Raw genomic sequence first — 12968 nt, 5'->3', positions numbered from 1 at the left:
TGAACAGCTCTCCATCTACCACTGTAAATATTCAGTCCCTCCACCATCAGGGTACTGTTGTAGATGGTGTGCGCTGCAGTAACTTGCTAAGGCTCCTTCAGCAGCGCTTTCCAAACTCTCAACCTCAATCACCTTGAGGTGCAGTAGGTGCAAGAGAACACCGTTGCCTGTCACCTACAATCTCTCTCATCCTGACTTGGAACTATGTCTTTATTCCATTGCTGTCACTTGATCAAGAGCCTGGAACTCCCTCCCTAACAGCACTTTGGGTGTACCTACACCACATGGACTGTCGCAGTTCAAGAAGGTGCCCCATCACCACCATCGCCACCTCGGGTAAAAAGGCATGGACAATAAATGCTGGCCTTGGCAGCAGTGCTTGCACCCTTGCATCCTATGATCAAATTAATGGGGAGAAACATTGTGAAGCACAAATTTTGCTGCACACTTTAAAAGGAGCAATTCTCTTTCCTAACCATTAGTGTTAAAGCAGAAAGTGATCCCTTTGTGATCAAAACATTGCATGTTAAGTTTCTTTTCCAGAAACATCTGTCTGTCCACTGGGTCTGATTGGGAACAGAACTATGAAAGCAGTTTATCTTGTGAAGGTCAGCTCCTCTGTAGGTGAAATGAGCTTTGTTCCCTTAATATCTTTAATGGCCAATGATATTAGCATTGGACCTCTACCTTTTATAGCATGAGTTAATATGGATCAGTGTTTAAAAAAAACTTGGCCTGAAAAGTTAATGAAAACTGGCAAAGCCTCCATGGAAGAGAACAAAGCTAATCCCAGTAGTAGAAGTACAGATGGGAGAGGGCATTTTAGTCCATCTTGGCTTACCCATTTTTTTTTTTCTCTCTCTGTGTGTCTCTCTCTCTCTTCCCCCCCCCCCCCCCCCCCCCCCCCCAACCCCTGCAAACAAAACACAATCACTATAAATAATTCCAGAGTTTCGTCTCTGCTATCTTAAATCTTTTTTTTTGTGTAAATATATTCTTGGCATCAATCCCAAATTTGCCTCCTTTGCCAGCCCATGGTTTATTACAAAGTAACTTTATTGGATTTATTTTTTCCATGTGCTATCTTTCATATCAGTATCACCTCCGTGATAAGCCCACAGCCTTTTCTGCTGAACTCCAGTTCCTGGAGTCGGAGGATTGTCTCTGCCGTTTCTCTGAACCACCTCCAAGATCTGAGTGCCTCCATAGTGACTGCCCAGATCACACATCCAGGTTTAATTTTGGGGCAAAGTGTCTTCAGTTTGTCATGATTCTTATACCTCTTATTGAGCTGGTTTTGGCTATGTGGTTATGTGATTTTATTGTTATATTTGTTGTTCCAGTTATTGCATATGTTGAACCCTGAGTCTTAGTGCCCCCTAGATCTCGGAGTTCCACGCTTATAATTTCGACATCACGGAAGTATTTGAGGCCATCCCTTTTTTCCCCTTTTGTGTCATACTTTGGTTTTTAAGTACAACGTCATTGTTCCTTTCATGGTTTACCCAACTCCTTTTTCTTGTTCCCAAGCAATGTCCTCTAAATCAATTGCCTCTCCTATTTCAGCATCAGCTGCAAATTTGCTTGGTATAACATGTAACAGTTGTTTTCTACCCTCCAGTCAGTTTATTGCTTTTTTGCCCCCTGGATCCCTGCAGCATTTGAGCCTAGACCGGTAACCTTTCACAAGAAATTTTGTCCAATTCTTATTGGAACTATTAGTACATCACTGTTGGCCTTTCCTTTGTCTGCTTGGACACCTTGACTATTTCAATTGATAGTTTTTCTCTTTTCACCACTCTATTACCCTTACCACATGTCCTTGCATACATATCTATACCCCTTCCCTTTCAATGTTTTCCTGAAATCCTTTCTGTACTGTATTCACCTCTATCCACCAGGTTAAGCCATATTTTTGTTCCTCATATATTGTAATTCTCTGCTGCTACCACAGTCTCTAGTTCAGGCAAATTGTTGCAAATACTTCTTGTATTTCTCCGTCAGAAATTTCCTCTATTTTGTCATCGATGCCTGAAAGTTGTTGAGTTTCTGCTGGTTTGTTGGCTAGCATCCACTCTTAGTCTCACATGGGATCCATTTCCATCTCTGCCCTATGTCTCCTGTTTGGTTTGAGTGGTTTTCAACAGCTGCTTTTATGTCATTGCTCATTGCATGGTTCTTGAATCATGTCTTTCCTAAATCATTCCCTTATCTCAAAAAATGGCCTCTGTTATGAAAATAGCCATTTGTTAATGCAATCTGTTTTCCTAATCAGTGCATTTCATTTGCCAAACACCAGAAATGTCTCCTGTTTAAATTTAAATGTCATCCAGGGCTTTATTGGTAGCACGCTCATTTGAGTCAGAAGATTATGGGTTCAAGACCCACTCCAAGACTTCAGCACAATGAAGGCTGAGTCTCCCAGTGCAGTACTGCATAATTGCTGCACTGTCAAGAGGCCCGCATCTGCTATCTTGGATAGATGTAAGAGGGTCCCAGAGCACTCTTTTTCGAAGCACAGCATGGGACTTATCCCTGGTGCTCTGGCCAGTATTGATTCCTCAACCAGAATCTCACAAACAGGTTCTGATTATTATCACATCCCTGTTTGTGGGAGGTTTTGCACAAATTGGCTGTCACGAATTTATTGCAAATTAAGAACAGCAGTGATCCCAATATTAATTCTTCAGACACCCCACTCTACTCCCCTTGATTGTAAACCCTTTGTGGACTACTATCCCTGACTCTGCCCTAAATGATGCCTTCAGTGGTCCTTCTAGCCTTTCCTCAATACACCCAACTGAAGCTCTAAATAGAAATGTGTCAGGAGGCTGAATGTTTTATCCAGTCTTCTTGGGTGCAGGTTTACTCCCTTGTTCCCACTTTCTCTCCAGTTTCTTGCTGGTCACTTCCTTTGCACCTGGAGACCCAGAGCTTTTCCCCTCAACTTCCTTTGGACTTATCCCTATTTGTTTTTTTTTTGATTTCCTTAAACATTAAGTTTGTCTTTTTCACTAGGCGGTTGGTAATAATTGTCCACATTATTCATTCTAACTCCCTATTCCCTGTACTTTGTTAACATCATTTAAGGTGAAACATCTTTAAGCGTACTCCTTCAGCATTCCATTGGGGCCCCAAAAAGGGAAACTTTGACAGGCATTTAGAAAAATACCCAAATGTTGTGTGAAATCCTCAAATTTGCACAATACTTGTTCACTGATAATTTATGGTGCTGTCAGATTTCCATTTAGACAGTAGTAAGAATATAAGAATTAGGAGCAGGAGCAGGCCACGCGGCCCTGCAAGCCTGGTCTAACATATAGGTTTAGTTTCTACAACAGTGACCACGTGCAGCCCTCTGGGGTAGAGAATTCCAAGGACAACCTTTTTGAGTGAAGAAATTTCTCCTCCTCCTCCTCAGTCCTAAATGGCTGAAGCCTCGTTCTGAGATTGCAGCCCCCAATTGTAGACATTCCACCTGGGGAAATAGCCTCTCGACTTCTACCCTTGTCAAGAAGCCCCCTCAGAATTTTACTTTCATTGAGATTACCTCTCGTTCTTCTAAACTCGAGCAAACGGGCTCAGTCTACTCAATGTCTCCTCCAAAGGACATTCTGACAGACTGTGTTGTATCACACAGCTAGTACTGCATAATCTTTGCACTTCAAGTACTTGAAGTATTCAGACATCCCAACTGCAATAAGAAAGGACGTAAAAGGAGCTCGCCTTGGTATTAACTCTGCTGCCCATGTACAGCACTTGGTTGTGTTTTAAGACTGTTATTTAATCTTGAGATTTCTAAACCATGTAAGCTTTGTTCTTATTAGTTTGTGTTGATAGATTCCTTGATTTTTATATTGCAGCCTTATATAATCATCCAGGAGTGAATTACAACTTAACCAAGTTGTATAAACCTTTGTATAATAAACTTGCTATGCAGGAGATAGTGCTGCAATTTTTCTTTAATGGCACCAGGTGGCACTATTGTATACCATACCAATATTAGTGTATGTTCTACACTTTTGACCCAAAAATAGTTTGAATTAAACTATATCCTACACGTCCCTGTGAGAAAATTGATTATGCATGCAATGTTAATTCATTAGGTAGTGCATGGATCTGTTGTTCTGAGTGATCTCTTTAAAACAAATGTTAGTTAACAATGAATTGCACCAAGAGATCTAGTGTTCAATTTGCACCTATACTCTGGTTATCACAGCGAGATAGCACAAAGGAGTGCTACAGTTGGTTTAGTTCTCCTGGGCTAGAGAGGAAGGTTAGCCAGCATGCCATTTTCCTGATGTGTGATCCAGTGACCCATGCTCGGAAGTGATTGGATGCAGCGGAGATTCCCACCTAACTTCAATGTTTGGATAGCCTGCTAACACATGTATGTTTGGCTTGCATGAAGGCTGACTACTTGGTGACGAAGCTCCAGGTGGCAGCTGGTTCCAAGGGAGACAAAATCAGGGCCTTCAGGAGATGCAAATTGCAGGTGGGATATCATTGAGTTTACACGTTTTGTGGAATGCAATGTTCTAACTGAAGTTGTTGGGGTCAAGGGTTTATTTTTGTTATGGTTAATTAGACACAGAAGTTGATGCTGCAGTTCCAAAGAAAACTAATCCTGAGCTGAACTTTAATGAGCCATGACTTCATAAAGAAACAGCCAAACCACTGAATCAAGTATCAATACAAGAAATGGGCTTACAACATCGCGTTTATAATCTTTTAAAAACAAAATAGAATTTTATTTCTAAACAGTGGAGGTTTATTCTTAATTAGACATTGCAGTCAATAACACTCAGGTGAGCATCCTCGTGCATCAAAATTGTGACTGTCTTGTTCACACTCCCGCACTCTCACCTGGTACCCTGGGCTGTGAGCAGTGCGGTTCGGACCCAAGCAAAATGAGTGTATGTTTTCTTTTTTGCCTTCTCTGCTCTGAACTGTTTCATTGCTGAACAGCCTTGAAATCACTTCTAGGTGCCTTTCAATTGGGATGGTCTGTATTAATCATCAATGGAATACATTTATTAAAAGTTTGCTTTTAATATGTATGCATTTACAGAAAAACATTGCGTACAGAACTGGTCATTTGGCCCATCAAATCTGGATATTTTTTTCTACCAACTCTGATCCACCGTCTAGCTTTGCCTCCATATTTAGTATTTTTCACTCTTATTTAAACCAACCATTTGATCTCCTCCTGGAATTTGAATTCTCCTTCAGTAATGGTTTGGAGACATAATTTAGCATTTTAATTATAAATCATTAATGTTAAGGGCATAGAGTACGAAACCAGGAGGTTAGGCTGAACTTGTATAGAGCACAAATATAGGACCACAGCTGGAATATTGTGTACAGTTCTGGGCGCCACACCTTAGGAGGGATGTGAACACATTGGAGAGAGTGCAGAAGAGGTTTACGAAAATGGCTCCAGGGATGAGAAACTTCAGTTATGAAGATAGATTGGAGAAGCTGGGACTGTTCTCATTGGAGAGGAGAAGGCTAAGAGGAGATTTGATAGAGGTGCTCAAAATCATGAGGAGGTTGGACAGATTAGGAAGAAACGGTTCCCACTCGTAAAAAGATCGAGAACAAGAGGTCACAGATTCAGTGATTTGCAAAAGAAGCAAATGCGATCAGATAAAAACTTTCTCCCATGAGTGATTCAGGTTGGGTCTGGAATGTAGTATATGTAAGTGTGGTGAAGGCAGGTTCAACTGAGGCATTCAAGAGGGCATTGGATGATTATTTAAATAGAACCAATGGGCATGGTTACAGGGAAAAGGCAGGAGAATGGCCCTGAGTCATAATGCTCATTCAGAGAGCTGGTGCAGACACAACGGGTCAAATAGCCGCCTCCTGCGCTAACAATTCTGTGAAATGTAGAACTTTTTTAAGCTGCTTAAATTTATCCTTCTCATTGGAATCTTACTGACTAGTGGAAGCATTCCAGCTTGCTGTATCATATCCCTCCATAATGTCACCCCCCTCAATCTCGTCAGCTCTAGTTGGGGGGAGAAAAGCCCTAATTTAACTGGACCCACATACCTGGCCCTCATCCCTTGTTGCATCCTCAAGAATCTGCCTGCCACCTTTTTGATCACTTTTATATCCTCATTATAACCGACCACTTAAAAACAATGTTCCTCAGCATGCACCATAACTACAACTGTACAAATTCAACATTATTTCAGTATTTTTGCATCCTATGCTTTGAAGAATATTAAACCCAGGGTTATGTTTTCTTCATTGATTTGTCTCCTCTGCTCAAGCTGTTCTGGATTCCTTCCCTAGTTTTACTTGTGTTTTTCTATATTAAACTGCCTGTCATTATCCTCTTGCTGTTATCAGAGAATGTTGATATTGTTCCTTCAATCCAGATTACTCAAGTATGTGATGAGAGTAACCTGGTACTAATCCTTACAGAATACCAATTCCCATACATTTCCATTCCAAGAAAGTTCCCTTTACCTACATGCTTTTGCCTTCTGTTCTCTGCACATGACGGGAACTAGCATTGAATCTGGCCATTCAGTTTGTGTAGCCGTGCGTCGGGATCCTTGTGAGGCAGATGGGTTTAGGATGCCCCAAAAATTTTGGCCAATTTGGCTTGTCTGTGACATTAACCTGCTCAGCTAAATCCAGTGGATTCCTTGAGTGGATGGGGTTTATTGGTCTTTTGATTTTGGGGAGTGCGGACCGGGACAGTGGGGCTAGCTAATTGCTGTTGCAGAGAGCTGACATAGACTTGATGGACTGAGTGGCCTCCTGTGCTGTAGGCATTCTGTGTTACTATGACTTGGATCACCTGCCTTTCAACTTTATCTCTACTTTCTGTGCATCAACTCTGAATAGACAGAGGGAAAAGTGTACAGAGATTAAGCCATAGCAGGTAAGTGGAAGAAATGGCAATGAACCTTTCGCTCTCTTGTTTTGCACCTGCACTTCTACCTTTAAGTGAGGCAATTATTAGTCTTTTTAAATTGACTGCAAAATTGGGAAATTTTGGGGCTGTTTTGCACAAAAACTATATCTGGAAAATTATCTTGGGCTAAAATTTTTGATTACTGAAAATAAAATTCCTCCTGGTTTTGTTTTTGCTTTAATTTTGTTTTTGTTTTTCTATTTAGGTTTTGGGGCCAGTGGCAGCTCTGCTGCAGTAGAAAATAACAGTTACTCCAAGAACAATGTTCTTCGTACTTACCATGCGCAGATAGATAACAATCTAGGTAAGGTATTGTCAGACTCAAGCGTCTTGCCATTGTGCTGCCTGTGTAGTCGTTTGTTCCTTCTGGAACTTCCCCCCCCCACCCCACCCCATTCCAAAGACGGAGACTGGGGGATCAGTTGCAGATTTCAGAACAGCGAGGGTTTTTGTTAGGTAAGAGTTATGAAACCACAGAGGGTAAATGGAGTTAAAATACAGGATAGTTATGATATAACTCTGACCTGTTTCTGTGTCCACCCTTGCAAGAGATGATTTTTTTGTAGTTTCCGTTCTAATGATCCAAATAACCTATCCTTTATAGTTATATTTTTAACGGGCCAGTTGCCTTTCTCCCCCAGGTGACCTTTGCTACTGTCAACAAACCTATCAGCAACTGGTCCAGTGCTTCTGTACTTTTAATTTCAATTCTTTAAGACTCCTGTATCAAATTCTATTGGTTTGCAAGCTGGGTTTTTTTTTAAGTGATTTAAGTATTGCCGTGAAGCTGTGGTAAAGTACCAAGGAGGACCTTGCCAGCAATGGGTATCTTGTCTCATGGATCCATCCAAGCTGAAAGCAGCTTTAACTTGGTACTCATTTTGCTAATAAGTAAAGCTGCCTTGTTTCCCTATGCACACTGCTGTGCTCCATCGTAATGAAGCTTTCAAATAATAAGGTACTAAATAAATACGAGTCTTTCTGATTTACATTGACTGTTCAAACGTGCTGCTTATTATTTCGAATGATCCTCTTGTGTAACTAACGTGCCACTTATTATTTCGAATGATCCTCTTGTGTAATTAATGCATCACCCACAAATCGTGACGCTGTATTTACAATGGAGTCTTTATTTCTGCTCCATTCTTATTGCGTTCTGACTTGTGTTTTAATTGAATTTAGTAAAATATGCTTCCTCTAAAGTTTCCATCACTCTGGAGAAGGTGTGGACTTTGTTCCATTTTGTAGGTGTCTGTCAGCAACAGTTCAGTGGTAGCACTCTTGAGCTAAAGTCAAAACTTGTGGGTTCAAGTCTCACTCCAGAAACCAGAGTGCAGATTTAGGCTGGCACTCCCAACGCATCAGTGAGGGAGTTTTGCACTGCCGGAGGTACTGTTTTTTTTTGGATGAGAAGTTAATTGGAGTCCCTGTCTACCCCCTCAGGTGATATAAAAGATCACATGGTAATATTTTGAAGAGTAGGAAGTCATCCTGGCTGTTCTGGCCCACATCTATCCCTCTAATCAATATCAAAAGAACGGTTGATTTGGTCATTCATATTGCAGTTTGTAGGAGCTTGCTGTGTGTAAATGGACTGCCAGGTTTTCTACATTATAACAGTGACTACACTTCAAAAGTTCTTCATCGGCTGTAAAATGTTTTGAGATTGTGAAAGCTGCTGTGATGAATGCAAGTCTCTTGTGCAAGCGTGAATCACGGTTCTGTCTCTTCCTTCTAATCACAGATGAGTTGTCCTCCGGCCTGGGCCGTCTGAAGGGGCTGGCAATTGGCCTGCAGACAGAAATTGATGACCAGGATCAGATCATTGATCGTTTGACAGCCAAGACAGAACGCCTGGATTCCAAGATTGTCGCAACTGATCGACAGATTCGTAAACTTTGAAATGCGCGTCAAATTTCAAATTTGCTTTTGGAAATAAGACCTTTTATTCAGATGATTTAATAAACGGGATTTGAGAAAACAGTTCACAAACCTCCCAAAGAAATTGACGCCATTCTTGACAAAATCTTTCTGAATGTATTACCATGGATCTAATTTTTTTAATGTACCCTAGGTGTCTGCATTCAGATTTGCATTAAATACTGATTAATATGATGTGATTGTATAAAGGAGTTAAAGTTGTGCAGCCATGCCACTCCTGTTTAATCTGGTTTTCAATGATCTGTGCCAGTTTGTATGGAAGACAGAAATTGTGCGTGATCCAAACTTTTGTGTGTCGATGCTAATGTGAAACCTGGTTGTATTTTTGCTGCACTTGCTTGCTGTTACTGGTAGCTTTGACAGAAAGAGGCCAGGAAAACTAGCCTGCATGAGGTCATTGGAAAATCACTGACACTAGACTCCATCTCTGTGCTGTTGTGCAGAGAGTTAGATTTCACTGGTTTGCATGTTGCCTGCTGTTTTCTCAATTCCGCATACCCCCAATCATTCTTGCCTAGTCTGTGATTTAGCTTGTTTTGTGAAGAGGCTGTACATATGTGCCTTTGGTAATCCGTGACTTGTAACACACCATCAGTTTATGCTAAACTTTTTTTTGAAGATTAATATATCTAATAACAAATATATTTCTACCAGTTAATGTGAGTTATCCATATCAAAACATGCCCTTTGGATTTTTTTAGATCAATGGAAACGGTGCCTGTATTTTAAAAGACTGTTTTGAACATAAAGTCCTTTGTTCTCTTAGAATTACAACCTGTAGTATGCATAAACACTTGAATATAACAAAACTCACTCATCCTATGAAGTAGATGTACCCGTGCACCACTGGGGGCGCTCTTTGTAGAGCAGGTCCACTAGAAGCTGTTAATTTAATCCCGTTTTTTCCTGTAGCGTATTTCAGGATTTCCTTTGTTTCAGAGAAACCTTTCTTGCTGACTGCTTTTAGCTGAACAGCAAGCAAATTTGCAGACAATTCACTTTATGAAAAAAGTGTTCAGAGAATAATATCAAAGATTTTAAGAAAGAATAGAGGGAGGTAGCTTAATTGTCACAATCCTAAATGCTGTATAGGGAAATATATGTCCCTTGTCTGTTTTCACACTCGTACGTGCTCACTCACAACACAATGCAGTGAGGGTGAATTACTTTAAGAATATACTTCCTTTCTCACTTCTCCACTCTATGGCAAACAGCATAAACAGTGCGTTTAACACCCAGACCATTTTGTGGGGTTTCTTTACCTCTGTCCTTTCAGTTTATTATTGCTATAGTGCAGCGGGAAGGGCTGATTAATCAAGGTTGTGGACTTTGTGGTCACTGATGTCCTTTAAACACCCAACAGGGCAGCAGTGGCACTTCGAAACGTCATGAAACTGAGCACAGTGTTGGTTATAACCATCTGGCCACTCCTGTAGCTGCTTTCTCCTAGCTGTGGTGCAAAGGTGAGTGTCTGCTGAGGAATGAAAGATCCTTTCAAAAACTGTTTCTTGTTGCATGGTTGTCCCCCTCAAAGATTGTATTTTGATGAATAAAGTATGAAAAGAGTGAGGCGTGCACAGAAAGGGATGAGTGGAAGCAGGAGAGTTGACTAAGGCAGCTAATCGAGGATCAAAATTTTTGTCTCAAGACTACCATTTGTCTGTCATCGCAACAAGTTTGTTTCCTGACCTTCAAAGAAAATTTGTGCAAACTCATTACACCTGCCTTTTACCTATTAACTTTTGTAAATGAGGTCATGGTCAGGGTTAAGAGGTCAAAGAGCAACCTGTCTTGAAGGTGATAGGTTTCTTTATCATAGGCTAATTTACTAACTCAGACCTTTGGGCCCTATCTGAAAATAACTGCTATCACAGGGGATCCTTGCTAAAATATCTGAAACCGACGCAAAGCCCATTTAGCAATGGAGTGCTTTTCATGTTTTTTGTATGCGTAATCGATATATAGGACTTGTTGAGGATTTGTATTCAAAGAACAATGAGCAATTAAGTCATCCATAATGTTTTTTAAAATTCGCTGGTTTTGTCTGTAGCATAATGTTGGATTAGAAATATGTGGCTGTTTAATACCCCAAATTCTCACTTTTTGTACAAAATATGGTGATTTTTGTTTTAATAGGATAAATTAGCGTGCTTTGTGAACCTCTACATTATTGGTTCCAAATTGCACAAGGTGGGTGCAGTAATTTTAAACTATTGCAAGCTTCTTTTGGCTGCAGTAACTAAGCACAAAAGCTTAATTTGATTTTTTTAATGTACTTGGAAAATCAAAAATTAAAAGAGCAAAATACTGGGTGTAGTTTAATGTGGAAACTTAAGTATGCAAACTTTAATCTATCATTTTGCTGAATCACTTCCAAATGCTAAATAAAAACAAAAAATTGCAGATGCTGGAAATCCAAAACAAAAACAGAATTACCTGGAAAAACTCAGCAGGTCTGGTAGCATCGGCGGAGAAGAACAAAGTTGACGTTTCGGTTCCTCATGACCCTTCAACAGAACTTCTGTTGAAGGGTCATGAGGACTCGAAATGTCAACTTTGTTCTCCGCCGATGCTACCAGACCTGAGTTTTTCCAAGTAATTCTGTTTTTATTCCAAATACTAAATGTTGGTTATTCCTGTTCTAACCATTTAATTTTTTTAACACTAATTTGTATATGTGATTGGCTATCTTCCAGCTTAAATAGCAAAATTAACATTGCGTTTTTATTTTCCGTATCTTAAGTCATACAACTTGAGGAGCAAACATGCTGCGATACCAGAAGTATTTTGAAACCGTCGCTGCTGGCTTAGTCCTTTCACGTGATAGAAGGATTTGCAGATATTTTATCTATAAGCTTGATGGAACTTTCCCTCTACATGATGACTAATGCATTTGAACAAATTGTTTAGGTGGATAACAGTGAAGCATTTTGAAAGCTGGGAAAGGTGCCTTAAGTGGATATGATATGTTTAGATAGAAATGCTATATACAGCTAACTGAGTGCCTTCTATAAAATTTTAATAGGCCAAAAGTACTAGGCTCTACGGAATGGATTGTACCAACATTTACAAGGGGCAATTTCTTGCCATGCAAGTTATAGGGTTTTCTGGTCAAACTTTATAATGGGATTCTGCTTTAACAGTATAAATACTTTGAAGAGCAAACTAACGGAAATATGTTTGATTTGTTGCTGAACTGGAAACATTTGTATTCTGAGCCTTTGGGCTTTAACTGCCTTTCTCAATTTCTGAACTTTTGGTTTCAAATGATGTGACTTTGTGCAATAAAAACCTTAAAACCTCTCTCCTCTCTCTCTCTGGTTTTTATAAATGTAATCTGGTGAGAAGAAACCAAACGAAAATGAAGCTGCAGTGTCCTGAATTTTTCAATGCTTTTTGTCGAGACTGATCTGTGAGTGAACCTAATAGAAATGAGAAGTAGCTGTGTTCGAATGATAAATGTGGAAAGATATCAGCCGTTTGAGTGATTCCCATTTTGTGTGCGTGCGTGCATTTTACTGTTGTGGGGATTTAAACTTTTATAGACCTGCCTAATGCTGTTCCTTCTGCATATAATTGGTCCCCTCCGAGGGTGATGGCCTAGAAGACTTATAAAAGTGCACCTGGTTTTCCCCTCCTTAGCTTGATTAAGAATGCAGCCGTGGTGTCTAAGGAAGCCTGCTTTATGAAAGCTTGGAGTTGGTAACTATTTACATACAGACAATATCATTAGTTTTGGAGTTTTTATTTTTTATTTCCCCTGACCCCGCCCCCCCCACTGTTTTTCTTTCTCTGTCCCCCTCTGCTGAAGCCACTGATTCTTAAGATAATGTGATTTATCTTGTGGAATCTATCTCTAATTGCCATTGAAGGTGGTGGTGAGCTGCTGCCTTAATACAACTGCCTGACTTGGGCCATTTCAGAGGGTGGTGAAGAGTCAACTACATTCCTGTGGGCTTGGACATTAGTAAACCTTTGGTATGACAATCCAGTAGTTTTATAGTCACCATTAATGATGCTAGCTTTTCATTCCAGATTTAAAGCTGCTTATAGTGGGATTTCGATGTATGTCTCCAGCTCATTAGTCTGGGCC

At 40.2% G+C, this 12968-nt stretch overlaps 1 protein-coding gene across 1 annotated transcript in view; it reads left to right on the top strand.

The window, feature by feature from the left end:
- The window catches only part of snap29 (synaptosome associated protein 29), a 28361-nt gene extending 16183 nt beyond the window's left edge, over positions 1-12178 (top strand). Inside the window, exons 4-5 of the mRNA XM_041203157.1 lie at positions 7140-7238; positions 8679-12178. Of these exons, the coding sequence (XP_041059091.1) occupies positions 7140-7238; positions 8679-8836 (257 nt within the window). The 3' untranslated portion in view covers positions 8837-12178. The remainder of the gene's footprint in view (positions 1-7139; positions 7239-8678) is intronic.
- Positions 12179-12968: the final 790 nt, after the last annotated feature.

Source organism: Carcharodon carcharias, chromosome 13 (genome assembly GCF_017639515.1).
Source record: "Carcharodon carcharias isolate sCarCar2 chromosome 13, sCarCar2.pri, whole genome shotgun sequence".
Taxonomy (NCBI): domain Eukaryota; kingdom Metazoa; phylum Chordata; class Chondrichthyes; order Lamniformes; family Lamnidae; genus Carcharodon; species Carcharodon carcharias.
Note: the sequence above shows the minus strand (reverse complement) of the source record. Positions and strands in the feature narration are given on the sequence as shown.